Source organism: Rhinatrema bivittatum, chromosome 5 (assembly GCF_901001135.1).
Source record: "Rhinatrema bivittatum chromosome 5, aRhiBiv1.1, whole genome shotgun sequence".
In the NCBI taxonomy this organism is placed as follows: domain Eukaryota; kingdom Metazoa; phylum Chordata; class Amphibia; order Gymnophiona; family Rhinatrematidae; genus Rhinatrema; species Rhinatrema bivittatum.
The window spans coordinates 242318306-242345499 of NC_042619.1; the positions used below are offsets into that span (position 1 = coordinate 242318306).

At 44.8% G+C, this 27194-nt stretch overlaps 1 protein-coding gene across 10 annotated transcripts in view; it reads right to left on the reverse strand.

Moving 5' to 3' along the window:
• Window positions 1–27194, reverse strand: part of TIAM1 (T cell lymphoma invasion and metastasis 1) — a 357042-nt gene that overhangs the window by 169723 nt on the left and 160125 nt on the right. For all 10 annotated transcript variants that reach the window (XM_029603612.1, XM_029603607.1, XM_029603606.1 and 7 more), the window contains 2 exons: window positions 19898–19972; window positions 11058–11228 (listed from right to left, as the gene is read on the reverse strand). In XM_029603612.1, the coding sequence (XP_029459472.1) occupies window positions 11058–11228; window positions 19898–19972 (246 nt within the window). The remainder of the gene's footprint in view (window positions 1–11057; window positions 11229–19897; window positions 19973–27194) is intronic.

Sequence of the window (27194 nt, forward strand, 5' to 3'; positions counted from 1 at the left end):
TGAAACCATTAAGATTTATGTATGTTCATGTAGACTGAAAGTTTTAGGTCTATAGCTGCTCACTTATTTTGTTTAAAATCTATGAATACAGAATTTTTATTTATGTACATTGTACATTGAATACTGTACTTAGTGCTTACTTTCCTTGTGGAAATTTTCTTTGTATGTATACATAAATAAAAACTAAACTAGTCTCATTTCATAGCACTTATGGTTCAGACTCTGCTCCATTTTGGTAGCCTCTGGACAGCCACTACTACAATGGTTCCCAACCCTGTCCTTGGGACCCCCATACCCCAGCCAGTCGGGTTTTCAGGATATCCACAATGAATATGCATGAGAGAAAATTTGCATGTTCTGGAAGCAATGCATGCAAATTTTCTCTCATGCATATTCATTGTGGATATCCTGAAAATCCGACTGGCTGGGAGGTCCCCTGGACAAAGTTGGGAACCACTGCTTTACTGTATCTACTTCTGTATATACAGAAGTGAGAACTGAAGACAATACTGCAGATGAGATTTCTCCAATGATTTGAACAGAAGTATTAGCACCTCCTTTTTCCTGCTGATGCCAGCAATCCCTATGTACTGTGGCATGCTTCTGGCTCTTGCTCCTGTTTTGTCATGCTATTTTGAAACCTTGAGAACATAAGACATGGTCACCCTGAAATCTTTCTTCTGCTTAATGCATTTCAGTACCTCATCTAGTATCATGGAATGCTCTCTTGGATTTCTGCAATCTAGATGCATACTTTTTTTTTTTTTTGCATTTAATCTTAGCTGCCAAACTCTTGGCCATCTGGAGTGCTCACGCTGTACAAAGACAAACCTTACTAACCACTTTAAAATATCACTTAAATAAAAGGTAAACGTAACTGAATGCAGGACCGATCCATGAGTCTTTCCACTGATATCCCTTGCTGTAAACTCCATTTAACACAATTGTCTGTTGCCCGTCATTCACCGGTTTACTTCCTTAGGATTCAGCCTTAGCCTGCTCAGTTCATTTGTCAGCCTCTCGTGTGCGACTGTGCCAAAAGCCTTACTGAAATCCAAGTATACCACATCCGATACTTGACACTAATCAAATTCTTTGGTCTTGCTCTACATTAACTGCTGAAGAAACTCCTCACCGAATCCACCCATAAAGTAAACAGGTGAAAGAAGATAACATGTTTGAGTTAATGGGCATCTCTCCCACAGACTGAAATTGTAAAGATCTCAGTGATTATATAAGGAGTTGGCATGGTTATATTTTGTAACCCTACAAAAGTCAGGGTTATGCATATACAGGGGATTATTAATAAGGAGGTTTAACGGAGATGACTCAGTATGTTGCAAATTTACCATCTGTCATACTAGAATTAGTTAAGTTTTTGAATAATAAACATTTCAAGATGTGCAATTAATGTTCTAAATGTTCTTAAAACTATCTATATTTAAAGATGATCCTGAAAGTTTAGTTGAGGAGTCTAAATGTGATACAACATAATTGTGGTCTTTTGTTACTGCAAAGAAGCATTGCAACCTAGCCAACTCAAAATTTAAAATGCCTCTTTAAAATAATTCAAAGAAAAGTCCAATTGTATTCCATTTAGATTCCTAAAGCAGAATATTTCACATCACCGTAAGGCAGACATACTAGGAAAAAGGTTTGATAATTTAGTTGGCAATTAAAATAATTAAGATCCCATTTTCGTTGCAGCACTAGCTACAATGATGTATTTAATTGGTTTGGGCTCAAAACACTGCATTCCCACATCACTAGGATAATGTGCTTCAAGGAACATGTATTTCAGAAGCCCTTCTACAGCATTCAAATGAGTCCTTCAGAACTACATCTCCCATGTCGTCATCTTTAAACACCTCTGTTCTGCAATGAACCCAAGATCAGCATAGACCGTTTCCTTTTGAGATGTGTGTAAACTGCTTTGTAGTCATGGGAGAGACGTGATCAATACATTTGAAAATAAATAAAATATACTGGGCCTGATATTGAGCACTGGCCGGTTAAGTAACTTAGCTGGATATGACTTAGGATAAATTACAAGGGATCTGGAATGGCACGGCTATGCCTCTGAATCCACTTATATCTCGCTACTTAGCCAGATAAGTTATATCAGCTAAGTTAGACCGGCTCTATGGCTGATTCCACCCACTGCCCACCCCATACATTGACTGGCTAAAAAGATAACTGGTAAGTGACTTATCCGGCTATCTAGCAGCCGCTGATTTTCAGCAAACTGCTAGATAGCCGGATAAGTCCTACTTAACCAGCTACTGAGCGCTGAATGCGCTTTTCGGTATCGGGCCCACTGTATTTTCTCTGGTCCCTATTTTGAACATAAGTTGATATCTTGGACGTAGGTACAAAATCCAGACTCCAATATAAAAATAAAGGATGAAAACTGTCCTAGAATCCAGCCCTCAATTTCCCTTTCCACTGTTAACAGAAAAAAGCACCACCTCTCCTTGGGATAGAATTAATCTCAGAAAATGCTCCTATGAAGCCTCAGCTTTCTGAATCACAATCCCTATGGTCCAAAATTTGGCTCATTCCTGTTTACATTTTACCTGTGTTTTACTAAAACAGAAGTCTTGCTTGCTCACATCACAAAGGTCAAGTTAAACTCGCAGATCTTCAGTTCCTTCTGATTTTTATTTTATTCTTAAGCAAATGATCATTTTTAATGATCTCATAGCCTCTTCCTACTTAGGCACAGAAGGCACTACAATGGTAAATCGAATACATTAAAAATAGCTCAAAAAACCTGACAGTGGATTTAGGGAGGAAAAAAAAAATCTAAAACCCAGAGAGTGCACCTGCTCAACGGCCCAAATATGGAGGACATGGCTTTGATTCCTGGACCCAGGAAGGCAGGGGATGCTGCAGAAGCAGCATTCACAAGTCCCTATTGGGAAACGAGTCCCAATCATCAGGCACTGGTGACACTCCAGTGGCTGGAGCCCATGACTGCAGAGTTCTGGATGGAGCACTGCTCTGTGGCTCATGGCTGTAGATTATGTCTGGGTTAAACTGAGAAAAGAATATAAAATAGGGAGAAAAATAATTTGGGTAGTTGCAAATGGAAGCACAGAGTACCAGAGAGCCGAAGAGGAACACCAATTAACCTAGGCATCCCAAGGAGGAAAAAACCCTAGAGGATATGGTTTTAATAAATGGTTCAGAACTGAAAATAAAAGAATACATTATTAGGGCATGAAAAAAAAAAGAAGAAACAAGAGAGAGGTGATTAAAGAAGATTACCACAGGAAGAGCAACTGAGGCCCAGAAAACAGACAGGTTGCTAATCTTTAAGATACAGAACACTGACAACATGAAACAGACATCTTTAAAGATTTCTCCAAATCAGAGCTCTACACGTAGGAGAGATTGGCAAATTAGATGGAGAGTACGAGGACCATCAAATCTTAGAAGAGAAGAATGAGTGAATAGAACACACAAAAACAAGTGGCTGATCATTAAATATTAAGGAAAGTGTCACAACGTACCTCCTCGACTGACAGTCATCCATGAAAGAACGGTATTCAGCTAGGTAAACAAACTAGTTCTGTTCAAACAGCTGGCAAATATAAACTTCATATTGGCAATGCATTATTCTAATGCCCCTCCCCCAACTCTTCTCCGCTTTATCCTATAATTTCATTTCACAGCTTACAGTAGGGAACCTTAAAGAGGCTGCAGCAACGTTCTGAAGTGCACTGGGCATACACCTCCCCCTCACGAGATGTTTCTGGAGTTTAAATTCTCTTAATTATAAAATATATAGAAATGTCGCGGCTTTCCACAGCCCAGAAGTTGCAGCCCAGGTAATAATTTGTCAGATTCATTTGGGCTTTGCTTTATTTGATTAGCATAAAGCAGAAATAGGCTGCTAAGCACCAATACCAGAACAGGGAGAATGCAGGTGAGTTTCTTAATTTCTCATTTTATCACCATGGCAACAATTTAATGCAAGGGTGGATGGGAACAACTTTATCGCTGCCACAAAGGAGAAGTCAGTGTCATTCTTTTCCCCCAACGAGACCAAATTAAAAAAAGATGTGCAATTTACCCCTAAAATGCATACTTTTCCTTGCCACTTGATTTATCAAAACAGCTCAATAATCTCTAAAACATTTAAGAAGCCACTTATATTAAAACCAAAAGCATTTCTCAGGCAGCTAGACATGAATTGACAGAAAAATGTAATATACGCCATTTAAATGAAAAAATAAAAAGAACTCTCTTAAAATAAACTAATTAGGGCTAGCCCAGTAACCGTGATTCCCAAAGCTAACTTCAGTTCCATGGGATGGGCTGGAGATGCTGTGGAGGCAGCATTAGTATCCTCTGGAAAGAGGGAGTCAGCCATCGCACAGCAGTGACACCTAGTGGTCAGAATCATGGTGCAGCCATACTGGGTTCCAGAACACAACACAATTGCTGAGTACTATTGTCGCGATGGCTGGGCTGAGTTAGGAGGGGGATATGAAAATAGAGGGGAAACCCCCCCCCCCGGAAGATGCAAAGGAAGCTCGTGGCACTGTAGCTCAGTAGAGAGGCTGCATTCAAATGAACTGGACACCAAAGGAGCAGGAGAAAACTAATGTGAAAAACGAACAAAAAAAAAAAAGCAACAAAATAAGTAGTTTCTAGTTTCCCTGCAATAATTTTGTTCAGAACAAAAGTAGCTAACACATAGGAGGCTAGATATGATTTATCTGTGTGACATGTACTTTCTAAGGGACAGATTACGTATCTATGCAAAAAGACCTTAATGAATCAGTTCCTTAGGGCTGCTTTAATTATGCATTTACAAGCCGTTAAGCCCGTTAAAACGGGCTACATTACATTCTCCCTCTCCCCCTTCCACTTACATCCCTGACTCTCACCTCTCCCTCATTCTCCCTCTCCCCTCACTCTTCCCCACCCCCTACCTCCCTCCCACACACTCACCCACTCCTCCCTCCCTCCCCCTCAGTCCCTCCCTCCCAGTCCCTCCCCCTCACTCAGTCCCTCCCTCCCAGTCCCTCCCCCTCCACTCAATCCCATCCCTCTCAGTCCCTCCCCCTCACTCAATCCCTCCCTCTCACTCAATCCCTCCCTTCTCACTCAGTCCCTCCCACTCAGTCCCTCCCTCTCAGTCACTCCCTCCCACTCTCTCTCTCCGTCCCTCCCACTCCCTCCCTCCCACTCAGTCCGTCCCTCCCTCTCTCTCTCTCCTCCCTCCCTCGCTACTGGCCGTTGCTGCCCGCCGCCGCTACCGCCGCCGCCCGCTGCCGCTGCCGCCACCGCCGCTGCCACCGCCGCTGCTGCCCGCCGCCATGTTTTTTTTCCTAAGACTGACGTGCTCGCCCGCACATGCGCAGTAGAGCTGCTCTCTACTGCGCATTTGCGGCACGTCGGTCAAGCGTCGTTTATCTAGTTAGATATGAAGTTAGCAAGTAGCACATTTAAAACTAATTGGATAAAATTCTTTTTCTCTCAATGTACAATTAAGCTCTGGAATTTGCTGCCTGAGGATGTGATTAGTGCAGTTAGTGTAGCTGGGTTTAAAAAAGGCTTGGATAAGTTCTTGGAGAAGTCCATTAACTGCTAATAATCAAGTTGACTAGGGAATAGCCACTGCTATTACTGGCATCAGTAGCATGGGATCTACTTAATGTTTGGCTACTTGCCAGGTACTTGTAGCCTGGATTGGCCACTGTTGGAAACAGGATGCTGGGCTTGATGGACCCTTGCTCTGACCCAGTATGGCATTTTGGTCCACCATATATGCCTAGTTGTCCCTAAGCATCACCCTTCCTTGCTTATATATGTTTCTATCAAATCCCTTGTTCCTTCTTTCTTCTAGATTAATTTTGAGTTCCTTAAGTTTCTCTGTGTAAGGTTTGTTTTGTAGAGCATGTGTCATTTTGGTATCCCTTCTCTGAAGTGCTTCCATCTTTTCAGTGTCTTTACAAAAGCTATGGCCTTCCAGGGCCAGTGCTTCCAGTAGGTGGTTGCCTAGAGCACCGAAATTTTGAGGGCAACGAAACCTGCAAGCATGAGGCCCAGAAGGATGCTATGCCAGAGCCAATATTGTCAAGGAAGGAAGTGCTGTGCTGGAGCCACTACCACCAGCAGGAGGGAGTGCTATGCTGGAGCTGCTGCCAATAGGCAAGATGGGGGAGGGTGGGTATGACAGAAGGTTCACCTAGGGCATCGAATATTCTAAGAACATAAGAACGTAAGATATGCCATACTGGGTCAGACCACGGGTCCATCAAGCCCAGTATCCTGTTTTCAACAACGGCCAAACCAACAGGCCGATACAGTACAGTGCGCTGTTAGCCCAGGTTTCGAAGCGCGTTTTCGACGTGCTAGCTTTACCCCTTATACAGTAAGGGGTAATAGCGCATCGAAAACGCGTGTCCAACCCCCATGAAACTAATAGCGCTCGCAACATGCAAATGCATGTTGATGGCCCTATTAGTTATTCCCGCGCGATACTGAAAGTAAAATGTGCAGTCAAGCCGCACATTTTACTTTCAGAAATTAACGCCTGCCCAAAGGGTGGCGTTAATTTCGGCTGGCATTGGGGAAGTGTACAGAAAAGCAGAAAAAACTGCTTTTCTGTACACCCTCCGATTTAATATCATAGCGATATTATAGCGATATTAAGTCGGAGGCCCCAAAAGTAAAAAAAAAAAAAGTAAAAATTAAACAAAAAAAAAATTAAAAATCAGCCAGCGGGTCAGAAGACGGACGCTCAATTTTGCCTGTGTCCGTTTTCCAAACCCGTAGCTGTCAGCGAGTTTGAGAAACAGACGCCGGAAAAATTGAGAGTCGGCTGTCAAACCAGCTAACAGCAGCCGCTCCTGTCAAAAGAAGGCGCTAGGGACGCGCTAGTATCCCTAGCGCCTCCTTTTACCGTGGGCCCTAATTTGCATAGGCCACCCTCCTGAATCGCGCGCCCAGGAGAGTGGCCTGTGCGCGTGCTGGGAGAGCGGGCACTTGCCAGCTCTCCCGCGCGTTTTTCTGTATCGGCCTGCAAGTTACAAGTACCTGACAAGTACCCAAACTTTAGATAGATCACAAGCTACTATTGCTTATTAAATACCGTCATAGCAGTTTATGGATTTATCCTCTAAGAACTTATCCAAACCGTTTTATAAACCCAGTCACATTAACTGCTGTAACCACATCCTCTGGCAATTAATTCCAGAGCTTAACTATGTGCTGAGTGAAAAAGAATTATCTTCGATTTGTTTTTAAATGAGCTATCTGCTAACTTCATGTACTTCTTTACTAATCCTGCAGCCTCCTAAATTTTCTGCTTCTTTGGTCACTGTTTCAGATGTCAAAATATTGCAACCAGTTATTTGGGACCATTTTGTAGAGGTATTCCCCCTGATGAGAATACTAATATTGCCTCATTAAATAATTTTTGGTCAATGAATGAATATTCTAATGCACCTATGAACATGCCGAGGAATGAGCAAGCTAGTTTTGTTAGTATGTTTGTAAATTTTTCCCTAAAGGAGGGTTATGTGCCTGAGCCTCTAAAATCTTCTGCAATCCGTCCAACTAAAAAAAAACAAAACAAAAACTAGTCTTAATAGGTCTGATTTTAACAACTCTCATCCTATTTCAAATTTATCTTTTCTAGCAACTTTTTTACATTGAGGAGCAATCTATTTTAGATGATCACCAATATAGCTTTAGAATTGCTCGTAATACAGAGATTTTGTTGCTCTCAATTTTTGACATAATTTGGTGAAGATTTAATAGTGGTGTAGGTTTCTTTTTGGTTCTACTTAATTTAACTATTTTTATTTTTTCTTTAATGAGTATATGTTAATATCTGTCTTATACCTTGACATATGCTCCTTAACATGTTTATGTAAGTTATCATTGTACGATTATGTACGTTACACATTGTAAACTGCTTAGATCTCTTATTTGTATAGGGCGGTATAAAAGTTTTAAAATAAATAACTACAGTGTTTGATACAACTGATCATGCCATGGTGCTGCAATGGTTAAAGCAGATTGGACTAGTGAAACTGTTTATAATTTATTTGAATTTTTTCTTGTGGATGCACTCAGAAGATCGAGATGTCTACTTCCAAATCATCAGTATTTTCATTAATTTCCCAGTACTCACCAGGATTCAGCCTTGTCAGCAACCCCTTTTTAATATTTATATCTCTCCTAGCTGTCACGTATTGACTAATCTGGATGTTGGCTATTGACTTTATACAGAATGACATCCGTGTTTTGTTGTTTTGGGGGGTTTTTTACACTCACAGAAAATTTGGTTAGTGAGGCTCTTAGCAAGGTTCTGATTACTTGTTTACTCTTAAGAATTAGCTGTTTGAACACAAGCTGATGCTAAACATGAAAATAAAAATGGAAATTTTATATCTAGCAAGGTCACCTTCTGCTGAAGTCCTGAGTTCCTTGCTAACTGAAGATACCCAGACTCTGATACCTTGTCAGGCCTGATTATGGGCACATCGCTATCACTTCACCCACAAGTGAATAGGGTAGTAAAGAGTACCTTTTATAAGTTACATTGACTGTGTCCTTTTCTTGCTGAATCTATCTTAAGTCTGTTATGTAAACTCTGGTGATATGCTTGCTAGATTATTGCAGTGCCTTGTATGTTGGCTTGCCTCAAACAATGCTAGACACAATGCAGTTGGTGTATACTGTAGCCTGCATTATTTCAAGAACATCAATTCAGGAGCATATCCTACCGGTTGTAGTTAAATTGGCTGCCAATAGCTTGGTGTGTGAAATTTAAAATTTTACCTGAGGTCTTTAAGGATGTACATGGACTAGCACCTCCCACTTTTAATATGGCTCTTAATATTTATCAACCTACTTACAGCCTGAGATCGGCATCCCAGGGGTTATGTGGTCCATCATTTAGGAGGATCAATCAGACTGGATGAATCTCACGAGCGCCTTTTTATGTGTAGAAGGTCCAATCCTATAGAATGCACTACCAGTGGCAATTAAAGGCAAACTATCTCTTTTGAAGTTTGGAAAGCTGATTAAAGTATTTCTTTTCCAACAGGCTCTTGATATCTGAAGCACAGCCTGGGCTTTTTATTAAGATTCCATAAGAGTGTTGATATTTTTTAAAATTTTTATAAATATGTTGTGTGTGCTTGGGTTTTATATATTTATGCTCTTATGTTTAAATCTGATTAATTTTGTTGTTTGTAGTGGATTTTTATTGTTGAGGAGTTTTTTGTTTTTTTTTGTCAGAATAATATTTTTTATTGGTGTGAGCAGGCAGTGAACAACCAACCGCGCCCAGAAACTTCTGAGCAAACAAAACAGTATTACAAAAACTTAGGAAACTGTTACATAGGAACTTCAGCAGTTATGTGTCACCTGATACACCATTAACTTTGTATAACCCCGCAATACTGCAACCCCTTCCCACTCCCCCAACCCCCCCCCCCCAAGCCCAGCATCCATTCCACAGTCATACACATTCATACTGACACTTATGAAACCCCCCCTTCCCCCCCTTGAGCGGCCCAATCAGCCCTGTAGCCATGAGATCGTAAATCATCTTGCAAGTCTTTAGGTAGGGCTAAAACGCAGGCATCCCAACAAGCACAGTAAGTCTTATCCGGTTTCCGGTGACCCAGGAGGAAGTCCATACGTTCCAGTTGCGCCAAGTCAGCCATGCGACGAGCCCAAGCGAGAAAAGTTGGTGCACTGTCCGGTACAATCCAATCCGCCAGGATCGTACGACATGCCAGCATAACCGCCACTCTTTCGAATTTCACTTTGGAGCGTCTATTCAACACCGAAAGTGGGATAGAGCTGCACAATAGCACTCTCCCCGTGAGGCCAACGGTCACTCCCAGGCAAGTGCCAAGTACCTTCTCTATGGCTGTCCAAAAAGCACGGAGCGTTAGGCAGTCAAATAGTCTATGTAGGAGTGTTCCAGGGTGTAATCCGCATTTGATACACAGCGGCGTAGTGGTCAACCGCATCTGAGATCGACGAACATCATCACAGTACAACCAGTGTATAATTTTGAACTGCACTTCCCGTAGGCCAATATCTGGAATCATGTGATGTAAATGGGCAAAAACCTCAAGTAGCTGAGCGCCCGTAACTGAGGAATGTAGAGCATCAGTCCAACGGCCCGCCAAATGTGCTGTTCTATCCATGCTGCAAAGGTTCTGTCCCAACTTTCTCCAACCAGTAATAGTGTTAGCGAGATAGGCATTGTCAAAGAAAGTGTTGGCAAATGTTGAGGAGTTTTTAAGTTACTCTCAAGATATAACTATACATCCCGGAGTGTATATTTAGTCTTTATCTGATTTTTTTCTTACTTTTTATATATTTTTTATGATTTTGTTTTTAAAGTTCTTGATTTCTAATGTGTTTATGATTTTATGATATTGTGATAGCTGTTTAATTTATGTTACCTCATTATGTATGTTTAGTTGTAAACTGTTTGATTTCCTTTTGTTGGAACAGCGGGATATAAAAGTTTTAATAATAAATACATGTTTTACTTTTTATTCTGTATTTTATTGGTTTTTAAATTATGTTTTTCTGTAAACTGCCTAGCAGTGTCAATAGTGCCGAATATAAATCTTTTAATTAATTAATGTAATACTCCAATTAGGGTCTTATCAGTGGTCTACACAAAGGCAATATTACCTCACCTTCTGCTCCCAAATATACTATTAGTTTTTCATACTGTTTTATTGCACTTACTAATAGCCTTTAGGGAAACAATCAATTCTCCTAGGTGTCACACTTGCCAGTTTTTATCCTCCTAACTGATAAGTGGATTTTTCTGCCCCAAATGCATGATTCAACACTTTTTAGCACTTAAGTAGTTTCCATTCTTCCAAGGTTTGGTTTAAGTCACCTTGTGCTGCTCAAAGACATAAAATACTTTTTTTAAATTAAAATATTTGTGAATTCTATGGAATTGTTAGTCAAATGTATGAATTATTTCAGAGGAATATTCACATCTTGCCCTTCTTGTCTCTCAAAATACTGAAATCTCAAAACTCATATACCTTGCAAACCATTTCCAGAATATCTCGCGTCAGATCCTGTGGATGGATTATTGTGAGCACTGGTTGGTTGTTTGGCAGGCAGACCCAGGATGGAGTTAAATAATCAGGAACCCAAATATCACAGTCAGGAGCAGGAGGATGGACACTCATCAGGACCACTTCTTTCTCGCTCTAAGCAGAAAATAAACGTTATATGCAACTGGGCAGTCCATCATTTTGCTTTTCTTTTTAAAATCAGGAAGCAATATACATGTACATTAAGTTTTACTTTAAAGCATTAGAATGGCTAAGATGTTTTATATGTTTTTTTTCTTGGTTAAACAAGCAGGCAAAAAAAGTTCAGGAAATGCTTGCTATTGGAAAATGAACAACCTACTACACAAAAGCGCAAAAAAAAAAAAAATGTTTAAAGGGCTGGTCTCAAATTGTAAACTATAAAATTAGTAATTCTAACTCTTTATTTAATGTGGTTATCTCAATTTCCTGGAGCTTCACCCTTTCCTAATGTACTGCAGGTGAGGATGTCACACTGCACATTGCTGGATGAAGCATGTATGAATGTCAGACACAGGAAGAGAATATCTGCAAGGAGCTAATTTTGATGCTGGAGCAATACTTATTACAGAAAGATTGGAACCTTTGGAGTGGATGAACATATATAAAATTGCTTGCTGAAAAAATAGATTTCAGTTTTGGAGATAATTTCTTGCTGTCATGCAATTCCAGTAGGCAAAGGGTAGTCTGGGGCGGGGTTCAGAAGTGTGTGCACAAGTTGGTATTTCACAAGCGGTATACGCACATATTCTACCAAATTTGTCCATGCACTTTTACACCTGCTAATTCAGTCACAAAACTGAAACCACACTTGCCTTTTGCCTGCAGTATTTGTGTCAGAGGCCTGGCTTAAATGTTGGGCGGTGAGGGTGGAGGGTTTAGGTGAACTGGTGAAGGTGTGGCAAACTGGGAAGGTCCAAATACACAGACAAGTTAAGTTTTTTCAAACATGCACATACCTTCTAAAATACATACCTCCACATATAAATGAGCATTATTACATGCATATGTGCACAGGCATTTTAAAAATAAGTAGAGAAAGTATGCATCTCCCTCCATTACAAAAATACATGCAAACTGACATATATGTGTGCTCTTTTGGTGCAAGTATATGTGGCTCCCACCACATAGGTGATAAAATACTGGCAGTATTTAACTGGAACTGGTGTTGAAAATTTGCATACATTTAGGTTCTTAAAAGTTAGGATCCTAAAATTAGACTTGCTATTCATTTACCTAGATTTAGGAACCTAAATTTGGTACTTAAATTCTGAAAATCAGTGCTAAGCTCCTAACTTTATTTCCTCTCCCAAACTCCACCCCTGTAGCCACCCACTTTCTAAGCTCTTAAATTTAGGGACCTAAAATGAAACAAGAATTCCAAATTTAGGGACTCAACCCTAGTACACTTTCAAAAGGACCAATTTAGGAGCCTATCTCCAAATGTTAAGCGCCTAAACCCTTTGAAAATTAACTCCTATAATTAATTGTCCATCGACAAGCAGGATGAAATCAGTCAGGCCAGTGAATGATGTCATCTGACCGCGCCAGCATGGACTGGCCCTTCAGAGCTCAAAACTACCCAGAAAAAAGAATTTTTCTGAGCATGTGCAGGTGTTCCCACATGGCCGCTACTTCGTGAGCCCCTCTGTTCATCTGAGTTGCTTCATAAAGAGGACTTTAGCTCAAAAAGGATTTTAGCTTGTATCTTCTGACCTCCAAGTCACAGTTTTTTTTCTTTTATGCTGCCTGCCTTGGGGTAGTCTCTCCAAAAAAAAGAAAAGAAAAGAAAAAACTAAACTAAATTCAAATAGTAAAAAGCAGCATGCCGAGTTACATTGGCAGAGTCAAGGCTTGCTGCTACAGGAGGATGATATCCCTTATGGTCACACACCCCAATGTCCCTAACTGCCAGCATTACACCAGAACGTTTCCCAGAGCCAGAGAGGCTCTTAGGATCTCTGCGACTACTGGATAGGCTATTGGGAGCAGGACACAGATAAGCACAGATGATCCCTAATGTCTGTTAACTTTAGGTGTAACATTTCTGCATGGGGGTAACATGCACAGAGAGTCAGTTACTACCCTTAACAGAAGGCATAGGTGGTGACCTACATGAAGTGGCAGTTATTACCTTAAACAACTTACATTAGGCTTGCTGGAGCTGGGAATGAGGCCTTGTCCAAAGAGGCTCGATGATGGAGGGAAAGACTTAATCAGGCCCGCCCAGGACACCTTATGAGGCAACTTGGGGAAGAAGCTCTTTGTCAGTGCCATGTTTTGCAGGCACCTTCTCAGCAGAGCAGCAAGGTGTGGAAGACCTCACCCCAAGAGGTAGAGATGGCACTGCGCATAAAAGGCATTGGGGTTCCCCCTTAGCATATGAACAATTGGTATGGAGGCCTTCTGCTCTGAAGAGAGAGAAAAGGGATAGTGATGTTATCCATCTCCGCACAGAGTGCCACAGCGCCATCCTCCTTGGCATGGAGTGCCATGGAACCATTCCGCCAGGAAAAGCACTTCAACTCCAGATTTAATGAGGACTGCAGAGAAAGTAATGGTGGTTGTTTTGGAGGATGCTTTCCACCCAAAACTGACCTCAATAATGTGATAGTGTAGTCAGCCAGAGGTGTGACCCTCAGAGCCAAAGCCGGGTTGAGCACAAACAGGAGAAGACTGGCGGTATTTAACTGGAACAAAGGCAAGGCATCTTTCTGCCTGCAATGGCCTCCTTCCACTTGGGTTGAACCCTCAGGTGCTGGTGGCCAGCAGGACTTGGACAGGAAACGCTAGGCACATATTAAGAAAATGCAGAACCCAAACCTGAAGACATGAAGACATCTACAGAAGTGGGACAGGACCACTACAGGAAAATCTAGAGACATGAAATCTCACAGAAGCAGTGTAGAACCATTGCAGGAGGACTGGATGCACAAAGCAAACTAGGACCAAACAGCAACACTGGATACACAAAGCATCTAGAAGTAAACAGGATCACAAAACATAGAAATAAGTCTAGGACCATGAAGACCAAACATAAAATTGAGTTTAGGAACAAGCTCTGGGACAGTGCAGACTGTGAACCTAGAATATAACTGTATCCAAACAGGAACAAGATGGTTACCAGCAGAAAGAGTGGGCCATAGCGCTAAGAGAACTAACTAGATTGTCCAAGAGGCCTATCAAGACCCCACTACTGGTAGGAGGTAAGAATTGCCCAACAGGGTCTCACAAGTAGGTCCCTCCCAGACAAAAAAAATCATTTCATGGAGTTCATAAAAGACCTTTTTCAGAACATAATCGCATATGAGTGACCAAGGTGGTGGAGCCAGTTTTGACTCATGTGGCAGAGAATGCATTTCCATATGAGGAGTTGTGATGCTTTATGCAGTCAGATCATGTGTGCCCTCAGAAGCCATCTCCAACCAAAGGAGGACAGGTGACCAGGGACATTCAGTTCCGGAGGTCTAGAGTGTCACACTACTTCTCTTTGGTATCTGGAGATATCACCTGGTATTTTATCTCCCCCTTACTCCCAGATTTATGGGACAGTGACTTGCAGTGTACAGGATAGAGATATGAAGAATTTATAGGGATACCATTAGAACTCCCCCAAGATTTGGCCAGGGATATTTCACCACTGGAAGATCTTAATAAAGCCATATAGTTGGACAAGATAGAAACAACATTGTCCCTGAACTTTAAGAAGCTGGAGCATCCAAGGACAGATGTTTTTTGGCTACTACAGTACATCACACCTCTGATGCAGTCAGAATTGGTGCAAATTCACTGGCTCCTGAGAGAGCTTCAGCTCAAGATATGGCAAAACGCTGTCTCCTGCTCACTGGCTGCACACAAGTTGGATCTAAAGTACAAGGTTCAATCATCTCCAGTGTTCAGTATAGTCCAGATACCCCACTACTCTGTAGTAGTGGAGTGGGTAAAGCACTCCAAGGAACAAGTTGGCAGTAACTCGTGAGTGGGCTTTTTCTACTGCCGGCCATATTATAGGGATTTCTATCCTGCCTCACTTATGATCTTTGTCTAGCATTAAGGATTTAAAAAATACCCTGAAATATCATCTGTTCAGTCAAGAAATTAAAGACCACTGCAAACCTTACGTCCTCTTTCAAGCCTTATTATCACTCTCCAATCCGTTACCTTTTAAGGCCTCTATGCTTGTTTTTGATTAGGCCTCTTAATACCCAGGCTCTGTACAGGCTTCTGTGCTTCATAAGCATTTGTTTATGCTTATGTCTTTGTTTTGTTTCATATGTATATATACAAGCCGTTAAGCCCGTTAAAACGGGCTACATCCCTCTGTCTCTCACCTCCCCCTCATTCTCTCTCCCCTCACTCTCCCCCACCCACTCCTCTCCACCCTCCCTCTCCTCTCACTCAGTCCCTCCCTCCCTTTCTCCCCCCTCTCCCTCACTCCCTCCTCTCCCTCACTCCCTCCCACTCAGTCCCCCCTCTCCCTCCCTCCCACTCACTCAGTCCCCCCTCTCCCTCCCTCCCACTCAGTCCCTCCCTTCACCCGCCTCCATTTCCTTCCAACGCCGTACTCGCGACTCCTCGCAGCCCACACCCACCTCCATTTTCTCCCGGCGCCGTAAGCGCGACTTCCCGCAACCCTCACCCGGCTCCATTAACTCCTCCCGCTCCTGCCGGCAGATCTCGGGGGGGGGGGGGGGGGGTGTCACTCCCGCGCGCGCGGCAGTGACACCCCCCCCCCCCCCCCCCGAGATCTGCCGGCAGATCTGGGAGGAGAAGTAGTGGCACCGCGCGCGCGCGGTGCCGCTACTTCTCCTCCCGCTCCTGCGGCCCCACCGCCATTTTTCCGTCGGTCACAGGCCATTTATAAGGTAGATATTTGTACTTTGAATGTTATTATGTTTTATTTGTAACCCACCCCAAACATTGGAGGGCACAGGCAACAAGTCCAAATAAATAAATAAATAAATAAATAAATAACTAACTAACATTAATCTACCAGAAGATACTGGATCTGGTAGGCAGGAAGGTCTTCCAGGGGTACATGCTGAATAACCGGATAGCAGCACACCAGCTCTATATGGTCCAATACCTGCACAACTCAGTCCAAAAACTGAGACCATCAGTGAAGCCTGCCCCGGAGCCAGAGCAAGATAGTTTTCTCAAACACATTCCTAGGGCAGAAGAATACTGTAAACAATCTGGATCTCTTACAAAGCATATGCTATGGCCTCCACAATGTCAGCTATGACCATCAATGTTTGGAGGCTGATGTGGCTCAGCAAGAGTGACATCAGAGAAGATGTGCATTGCTGACTAGTGGATGTCCCCTGTATAGAGGAAAGCCTCTTCTGTGATAAGATGAAGGAAATGGTGCATCTGATCAAGGACCATCAATCAACAGTCTGTCTATCCAATTGAAGAGGGTTCTTTTAGCTACCACCAACTCCAGTTTGTTGGGATCAAAGGAGATGAATAACTGCATCAACTGACAATGAGGCTGAGTCCTTTGCCAGTAGTATGCCAAGGTCTCTTACAGTCCAAAACGTGAAGAACCTTTACTCTGTTTGCAAGTGGTTTTGAGAAAGAAGTGGGCAGCACAATGGACTAATTTATATGAAAAGCCAACATCACCTTTGGTATGAACTTGGAATGAGTCCACAGAACTACCATGCTGTGTCAAAATAAAATGTTGAGAGAGTTTGCTGCTCATTTACTCTGTGAGCCAAGATTTCTACTATAAGGAATAGGACCTTACAAGTGAGGGGCTTCAAGTCTACCATGTTAAGGGACTTGAACAGTAGCTTCCTGAGCTGTGCACCACCACCATATTGGGACCATACTGATGTCACAAGATATTGGCCCCCTTGATGAACTTGGCTTCCAGAGTGTGGAGGGAAATCTATTTCCTTTCCACCCAGCAATAAGCCACAATCACACTCAGATGAACCCTAATGTATGAATTTGCCAGGACTGATGAGGAGAGATGAAACAGGTACTGGAGTAGCAATCTGGGTTTTCAGGATCTGATCAGGGCACAGATACAACAGGCACAGTTCACAAACAGCTTTAATTAAAGAAACATGTATCAAATATAATATGGGTTCCTGTCTTACAATATGCAAGAGAAACCGAAGTATTCAAGAGTGCTTCCTTACCAAGTCAGCAAGGAGTGAGATCCAAAGCAACTCAACCAGATTCAGAGCAGCCCCTACAGATCCAGTCAAGTGAATTAAGGATTCATTGTGCTAGCAGAGACTCTATGCTGGCTAAGGATTTAAACAGGGTATGCTATCAAGGGTGGGTCTCCTTTTGGGCCAATGAGATATCACTAGGTGTGTCCCAGCCCCTAATACCTGACGGAGAGAAATACTGCTTCCTCAGCTTTCCATAGCCAGCATGGCTCTCCCTGGAGGGCTCCAGCCTGCAGCTTCCACAGCCAGTGGTTCAAGATCCACTGGTCCTGACATGGGTTCACTATAGCTGGCCCACCAAACGAAGAACATTTACCGTTTAAAATCATGAGACCTTGTGTGGAAGGTTTTCTTGAAGAAATCAGAATGTCCTGCTTCCCTGAATAAGAGGAAAGGTGAAACTACCTTGCGCTCAACATCTACACTAAGGTGTCAAGAATGGAAGGCTCAGACAGCAGATTCTCCTGTCTTCCTGTGGTATAAGGGAGATAGAATCCATTTATATCCATGGCTAGATGGACAATTGAAGCAGGTAGGGATACACACCTGACATGGTCATGCCAGAGCAAAGAGAATGATCTTGGCCTTGTCCCTTTGTATCTTCTGCAGCACCTTGGAAATGAACAGAACTGGACAGAATACATGCAACAGACCTCTGCTCCAGTTTAGTGTAAATGTCTTCAGTGCTAATCTGTACCTGCTGAGCTTGCAATTGGCTTCCAAAACAAAGAGGTTTACCTCCAGCATTCCTCAGGGCTGAAACAGGTCATTGGCCACTCTTCTCTGAAGACCATTCCTGCAGTTGGAGCACCCTGCTGAGCTTCTCCTCAAGAACATTATGAGCATCCAGTAGAAAGGCCACTAGCAAAGATGCTTGATGGCTGCAGGCCCATGCCCCTTTCTTCAGGACTTCCTTGCACAGGGAGAATGAGCTCATGCCCCCCTTTCTTGTTCACACAGAACATGGCCACTTGATTGTCCATTTGTACTAGGATTCTTTTCCCCCACAGGAGAGGACAGAAGGCTCTTGGAGATGTGGTCAAGGCACATCAAGTAAGGTCAATGGCAGCCTCAGTGGCAAATGAGATTTGTAAGGCTGCTACCTGGTCATCTGGTCACACTTTCGCATCCCACTATCATCTGGATAACATGTTCTGAAGAGAATGTGCATGTGGGCAAGCAGTTTTGCATACCCTTCTCAACTAAGCAGTCAGTTCTCCCACTTGGGAGTCCCTAAGTTATCATGAGAACTGTACCCATAAGTGCAATGACAATACTCAGCTCTGGATTCCCCACTGGTGTGGCTGATTTCATTCTGCTTATCAACAGAAAAAAAGTGTATTTGCTTACGAGTAACAGGGTTTGTCCATAGACAGCAGGATAAATCAGCCATATTTTCCCTCCTGCTTCCCTGGAGAGTTGACTCCTATACATTAAGCTCTAGTAAGGAATGAGGGGCTCACAAGGCAGCAGCCATGTGAGACATCCTAGACATGTTCAGAAAACCCCTTTTTGGGGTTCATTCTGAGCTCTGTCCTTCGCACCGTTGGCTGATTTCACCCACTGGTGTGGCTGATTTATCTTGCTGTCTACTGAGAACCCTTGTTACAAGTAAGTCACTATGCTACGTACCAAATCAACACAAACTCAAAAGCAGTGTCTGAGTAAGTTGTGATACCTTTCAAAAGGACCAACAAAAAAGAGATGCTGTAATTCATAAGCTGTCAAAGCCACATAGGCCCCCTTCTTCAGATGTAACCGGAAGGCTGTAAGAAGGAAGCTTTTATATCTAGAGGATGTAGGGCAGGAATTCCCACAATACATGTCTTCAGATGGTGTCAATGAAGATGGGATTAGCATAAATTAAGAAAAACTGACAGAAGCTTTTATCGCTGGAGGCATTAGAATAAATAAAAAATTAGCAATAATGGACTGAATTAAGGCACTGCATTATGGGAAACTTTAGCACCTTCTGTTCTCAGTCCTGACGAGGTGTTAACCTAACACCCTGGATTGTAACATCTCCAGCAACTAAGGGTCCAGGAAGCATCTGTGGCAGCTATTTTAATTTAGCACAATCAATCCATTCCTTGCTGCTTCTCTAAATATTATATAACCTTCGCATTATCAATCATTAAGGTAGCATCCACAATGCAACGTTACATTTGACACAGAAATACTTTCCATTCATTTCTCCCTGTCTCTATCAAAGTGATATTTCATTGTATTAGTCCTTCCAGAAATAGCTATGACAGGCCAAAAAAACTTGGGTCTCACTCTGATCATAAAGAGATGGGGGAAGGGCAGGAGTGAGGGAAAAGCAAACCCTAAGGCAAAAATGAAAGGATTCCACCTGGCATGATTTTATAGCATTTCCCTCAGCTTTCAGGTGTGGGTTAATGTCATAGCAAAGCTGTAACAAGCACCGCAGGCTTCTGCTTACACCTCCATGAACTAAAACCACATAGTTCGGTTCATTTGTGACTCATGGAGGGCTGCTGCGCTATGGATTTTTCCAGCCTGACCACCATATTTCAGCTTAAATAAGCAAATACACTATCCATACTTTTTCTGGAGGAAAATGTTGTGTGTTTTTACCTTTTTTTCCGCTGTAGGTTCATCAAACATTCCCTCTAAAGATTTCTTTACAGAATCCTCGTCTTCGCCAAACACCTGTGCAAGAAAGCTCTAGATGGTAAAGCATATCCAGGCAGTACACACACATACAGGTGAATTTCCAAAGGAGTTACCCGTGTGAATGTAACACACTATCGAGGCAAGTTTCAAAAGACATTCACCCACATTAAGTACACTTATCGCAGGTAAAATCTATTGACAATTCAATGGCCTGCAAGCGCTTTTGAAAATCAGTCCCATATTTTGTTGCCCATTGCAGCCGTCAAATAACTTTAAATGGCATTGCTGTGGACTCCAATCTCCCACAGCTAATTTTCCCCAATATAAATCATCTATTGAGAGAGAAACATTAATTCTTTAAATTATCTTGTTGTTGCAAAGAAAAGAAATTTAGAGATGAATTATCCACAGCCACCCCCACTACCTTCCCCACCCCCCCCCCCCAAAAAAGAAAATCCTCCAAACTGATGGCACACGTATTTTCAAAAGCTTGATAGAAGTGTCCTTAATTTATACAGAAAAAAAACCAGTCACACAGGGTGTGATGTCCTGGCAGGCAGTGGGGCAGAATGAGAACACGCCTTGACGTTTCGTGCTATTTCCCTCGCCCCACCACCACCACCACCTGTGAACGTAAGATTCCGCTTGCTCTCAGTCTCTGTTTACTTGCCAGGACATCTCCCTGTATAACTGGTTTTGACTAATTTGAATAGAGCAGAGTTCAATTAAGATTTAGAGAAATTGTTTTTATGGATCCTACAAGAGCATATGCCGAGTTTCAGACTTCTGCACAACGATAATGCATACGACCAAAACCTCATCTAGAGGCGCACATATACTTAAGAGTCTCAGTCAAACAAAAAGGAAGACAGAAACAGACTCGTGGCCTGGGAAATGCGGACACATATGCTTAGGGTCCCAGAGGCTCACAGTTACACAAGCTCGCTCTCTACCATGCACGCACAAACGCACACAGCTTCAGAGTTTCAAACAGCATTTTTATTTGATTTACTGCCTGATACGAAAAGTCTCCAGGAGGTTAACATTAACAAAAATATAAAATAAACCTGTTCCCCCCTCACCATCCAATTCCTCACTAACCTCCTCAGACAATCATTAATAAAAACCCTTACAGATAGTGGGGTAGATTTTCAAACTTACGCGTGGACGTAAATGTGCACGTGCGCATGTTATAAAATCCGGGGGTCTGCGCGCGCAAGAGGGCGCACAGTAATGTATCTTGTGCGCGCCGACCCCCGCAACCTTCCCCTGTTCCCTTCTCCCTAATCTAACCTTCCCACCCCTTCCCCTAACCTTTCCACCCCCTAGCCCTATTCTAAACCCCCCCCCCCCCGACCTCTATCTTACCTTTTGCGCCTGCCTCTGGGCAGGTGTAAGTTGCGCCTGCCGGCACACGATCCTCCAACACAGCGGCAAATGGCCGCTGTGCCGGAGGTCTCTGACCCCGCTCCCTCCCCACCCCTTTTTTAAAGCCCCGGAATTTAGACGCATCCCGGGGCTTTACGCGCGTCGCAGGGCCTTTATAAAATAGGCCCGGCGTGCGTAGAGCTTTTAAAATCCGGCCCAGTATCATTCACCCACAATCCACCCATCACCATTAGATCAGCCCCAAACAAAATACCATCACATGCGTCAGCCCCCAAATAATTTCTTCCAATCCTAAATCTACCCTCCCCCACGTAAAGCAGAGTTGCTTTCCTGTAACAGGCGTTCTCCTAAGACAGCAGGATGTTAGTCCTCACAAATGGGTGACATCATCAGATGGGGCCCAGCACGGAAAACTGTTGTCAAAGTTTCTAGAAATTTTGATTGGCACACTGAGTATGCCCAGCTTGCCACTATGCGCGTGATCACGCAGGGTCCCTCTTCAGTCTTGTACCTTAGCGAAAAAGGATGAGCGAAAAATAAAATAAGAAACCGATGGAAAACCCAACTCTGTGGGATGGTGGGTGGGTTTCTTGAGGACTAACTTCCTGCTGTCCTAGGAGAACACCTGTTACAGGTAAGCAACTCTGCTTTCTCCAAGGACAAGCAGGATGGTAGTCCTCACAGATGGGTGAATACCAAGCTATATGCTGTCCCTGATAAAACAGAACCCACAGCACATAACCACTTGCCAACGGGCACAACAACAGAAGTGCTGAAGGCAAGAATGAGAGGCAGCATGAACCAGATACTGGGGCTCTAGGTAGGGAGATTTGGGTTCTTACGCTTGGAACAGAATACGAAGGACAGACTGACCAAAGGTACTGTCATGACGACCATCCTTGTCCAAACAGTAGCGGGCGGCGAACATGTGCAGGGAGCTCCACGTCGCAGCCTTGCAGATCTCAACGATGGGGACCGCACAAAAGTGTGCCACCGACACTGCCATGGCCATGACTCAGTGCGCCTTGACGCGGCCACCAAACTGAAGGCCTGCCTGCTCGTAGCAGAATGATATACATACCGCCAACCAGTTGGACAGGGTGTGCTTGCCCACCGCAACACCAAGTCTGTTTTTATCAAAGGAGACAAAGAGTTGCGTGGACTGCCTGTGGGCTGCTGTGCGCTCAAGATAAAAGGCAAGAGCATGCTTGCAGTCCAGGCTGTACAAAGCCCATTCACCCTGGTGGGAATGGGGCCTCAGAAAAAAGATGGGCGGAATGATGGACTGATTGAGATGGAAATCAGAGACTATCTTAGGCAGGAACTTAGGGGGAGTGTGTAAAACCACCCTGTCATGAAAGAATTTCGTATAGGGCGGATACATCACTATTTTATTGTTTATTTATTTCTTTACTGATTTTGTATACCGTCATTTGGTGAAGCCATCACAATGGTTTGCAAGATGTTAAAAGAAATATACAATACATAAAAACATAAATACAATGCATGATAAAAAACAATAATAAAATAGGAAAAAGCAAATATTAATAACAATCATTAAGAACTAATCAAAATAACGCCTGAAGCTCACTAACCCTGTGAGCAGAGGTGACAGCAACCAGGAAAATGACTTTCCAGGTGAGATGTTTAAGCTCGCAGAAGCACATAGGCTCAAAAGGAGGCTGCATGAGCTGTACTAGTACCACATTGAGGTCCCAGGACCTAACAGGATGATGCAGAGGGGACTTCACATGTAACAGGCCCCTCATGAAGCAGCCTACCAAGGGCTGCATAGAAATAGGTATACTACCTTTGCCCTGGTGATAGGCGCTGATAGCACTCAGGTGGACTCAGATCAAGGTGGTCTGTAAGCTAGACTCCGAGAGGAACCTCAAATAGTCCAAGAGTCGCAGAGTGGGGCATGAGAAAGGGTCTAAGCCTTTTGCCTCACACCAAAATGGAGAACCTCCTCCATTTCAATCGGTAAGACTTTCTGGTGGAAGGCTTTTGGGAAGCCACCAGGACCTGCTACACATTATCAGAGAGGTCGAGGGACTGTAAGACTACCCTTTCAACATCCAGGCAATGAGGGCCAGGGATCGGAGGTTCGGGTGGCGCAATCTGCCCCGATCCTGCATGACAGGTTGGGGGAGGTGCCTGGACGTATGGGCTCCCATATCGACAGGTCATGCAGGATCGGGAACCAAACCTGTTGCAGCCAATATAGTGCAACCAGGATCATGGTGCCCCTGTCCTGCTGGAGCTTCATGAGAGTCTTCCCCATCAGCGGGAGTGGAGGATACACGTACAGAAGGCCCTTGCCCCAAAACAGGATAAAGGTATCCGAGGCTTGTTCCCCGTCTTCCCTGTACAGGGAGCAGAAGCAGCTTACTCTGAAATTTTGCGGGGAGGAAAAGAAGTCCATGTCCGGAAAACCCACAGGCGGAAGAGTTTGTCCGCGACTGTGAGGTTGAGTGACCACTCATGCGGGTGAAATGCCTGACTCAAGCAGTCCGCCACCATGTTCTCTGTCCCTGCCAAGTAAACTGCTCTCAGAAGAATGTCCCTGGATAGGGCCCAAGCCCAAATCTGTACCGCTTCCTGGCAGAGCAGGAAGGAGCCCATGCCTCCCTGCTTGTTTATGTACCACATTGCGACTTGGTTGTCGGTCTGGATCAAAACGACTTTGTGGGCCAGGTGATCCTGGAACGGAGACGGCGTACCGGATTGCTCGCAGTTCCAGGAAGTTTATTTGACAACTTGCTTCTTGTTTCAACCACATGCCTTGCGAGTGGAGGCTGCCGGCATGTGCCCCCCAGCCCAAGGTGGAGACATAAGTGGTCAGTACCACTTGGGGGGGATGGGGCTTGGAAGGGGAGGTCCCTTTTCAAATTGGACAGACTTTCCCACCAGGAGAGTGTGTCTTGGAGTAGTAAGGTAACTTGTTCCAGCGCAGAGAGGTCCTGGGTGGCTTGAAGCCATTGAGAGCGGAAAAGTCCACTGTGCTACTAGCATGGCTAGCCAGGCAAGCGGAGTTATATGAACCGATGCCGCCATGTGGCCCAACAAGTGGAGCAACACCTGGGCAGAGACTGTCCGACTCTGTCGGATGGAGTGTGCTAACGACGCTAGCATCTGAGCACAGTGCAAGGGGAGGAATGCCCTGGCTAGAGTTGTGTCCAGCAGAGCCCCAATAAATATTAGCTGCTGGGATGGGCTCAGATGGGATTTGGGAAAATTAATCACGAACCCCAGCGATTTTAGCACTGTGGCTCAAACGGAGGGAACACAGCACGCGCTCCACTGCGGTGCAGGTATGCCCCTACCACCACTAGACATTTTGTGAAGACCCATAGGGCTGAGGTGAAGCCGAATGGCAGCACCCGGTATTGGAAATATCCGTGACCCTCTACGAAGCAGAGATACTTTCTGTGAGGTGGGAAGATCGCTATGTGGGTGTAAGCATCCTTTAAATTGAGAGAGCAGAGCCAACTTCCTTTGCGTAGGAGAGGAATCAGGGTGCCCAGGGAGACCATTTTGAACTCTTCTCGCTGCAAGAACCTGTTTAAGGCTCTGAGGTCGAGAATGTGCCGAAGGCTGCCTGTTTTCTTTGGTATCAAAGTATCTCGAGTAGAACCCCTGGCCATTTTGAGAGTGGGGCATGGGTTCTTCAGCTCCGGCCTTCAGCAAGGCGGAGAGCTCTAATTCGAGAAGTTTCTGATGCCCTGACAAGTCCCGCGTTGTACGATGGCCAGAACCCAGCGGTCTGTAGTAATAGGGGGCCACTGGTCTGTGAACAGACATAGCCAGCCCCAACCAGTGGGCAGGGGTCTGTGGGCACCGGAAGCTAGCATCCGCTCTCGCTGCCAGTCAAAAGCCCACAGCTGGGCTGGGGTGCATGTTGTGGTCTGGGGGGCACGCTGCTGGCGAGGCCAGCCCTTGACTTCAGTCAGGGGCTGGCGAGGTGTATGATATGATATGAGAAGCCAGAGGGTAGTATCTCCTTCTGGTGATAGGACTTGTGAGCTCCTTGATGTAGGGATCTTCGCATGGAGGATGGTGGGTCTGAAGTGCTTGCCGAGAGCTGTTGCAAGGTCTCGTGATGGTCCTTGAGCTGAGTGACTACATCCCTGACTTTGACATCGAAGAGATTTTCACTGATGCAAGGTAGGTCCATCAGCTTCTCCTGTTCCTCCGGCTGAATGTCAGAGGCCTGAAGCCAGACCATGTGTCGGACACTAATGCCTGCAGTCGATATCCTGGCCGCTGTCTCAAAGACATTGTAAGTGGATCTTACCTCATGCAGCCCAGACTCGAGGCCCTTCTGTATTACTGCCTCCAGCGCCTCTTGCTGCTGTTGAGGTAGATGCTCCACCAGCTCCTGAATTTGCTTCCACAAGTTCCTGTTGTATTGAGTTATGTATAACTGATAGGAGGCGATGTGGGCAATAAGCATTGCCCCTTGAAAAACCCTCCTTCCAAGGGTATCCAGGGCCCTATGATCTCGGCCTGGATGAGCAAAGGAGTGAGTACAAGAACTTTTAGCCTCCACTACCACAGACTGGTGGGGGAGCTGACGCTTCTGAAAGCCAAGGGCCTGTTGGACTAGATAAAGGGCATCTGTCTTCCGGTTGACTGGGGGGGGGGGGGGGGGGGGGACTATGCCCGGGTGCTCCCACATTCTGTATAGAAGTTCTAAGAGAATTTCATGGATTGGGATGGCTACTACCTCCTTCCGGACATCCACAAGCTGGAGCACCTCCAGCATTTTGTGGTGGGCGTCCTCCTCTGTGAGGAGCTTGAAAGGAATGGCTTCCACCATAGTCCAGACGAAGCCTGCAAAGGAGAGGTTTTCTGAGGGACAGTGATGCCGCTCATCCGGCAGAGATGGCTTGGAAGGCAAGTTGCCAGAGTCATCAGAAGTTGATTCAGAGGAATCGTCGCCCCAGGGATCACAGGGCATATCCTCTTCGCTAATGTCCACCGGGGGACGTCGAGGGAGGTCGGTGCTCACGCCCCTCAGCAATGGCATTGAGGGATGCATCAGCAGCCTCGGTGCCGGAGGTCTCAGGGGCATTGACAGAATCGGGGGCATCGACTGTGCCGAGGGCTCCAAGGGCCCCAAGGGAACCAATGGCCCTGGAACTCCCGATGGCCCGAGAATGGGATTGGGGAGTGGAGGCACCCTTGAGGACTTCGGTTGTGCATCTTCCTCTTCAGAGGATCCAGGAATCTGTATCGCTCCAGAGGGGGACCTCTGTGACCGATGGGGAATGGAAGGAGCCTCAGGCACCGGTTGCGTCGGTAGATGCCCAAGAGAGCGTTGAGATGCTCCAGCAGGGGCGCTAACAGCGCAGGTGCTGGTTCTGGCACCAGGGTGGTTCAAAATTTCGGAGGGTTTGGAGCACTGCCTGCAGTCCAACTCCTCCTAGAAGTCTGGTGAAGAGAACGCGGATGACAGAGGAGGAAGATGAGGCATCACCGGAGCCTCCATGGGTGGCCGAAGAGGCTCAGTGCCCAGCACCGCACTCAGGGGGGGAACACCTGGGACTCCTGGGTTTGGAAGAGGATGGGGCCTCTTCACTACTGCATGGGCTGATGCCCCTCTGGAATCTGCCGTATGAGGATGACTGCCGGTGCTTCCCTCGATGCTCGGCCTGGTCCTTTCTCCAGCACCGAGGTTGATGATGATCCGGATACCTTGGATTGATCCGACAATGGAGAGGGCTGGTTCCCTGAGCCCCTCTCCTCACGAGGAAGAACCAAATGGGATGTGGAAGGCGACGGTGCATTGGAGGAGTCTCTGCGGCCCTTTGGTGTTGAGGCTCCCGATGCCCGAGTTGATAGAGCCAACATTTTGGTGCCAAAA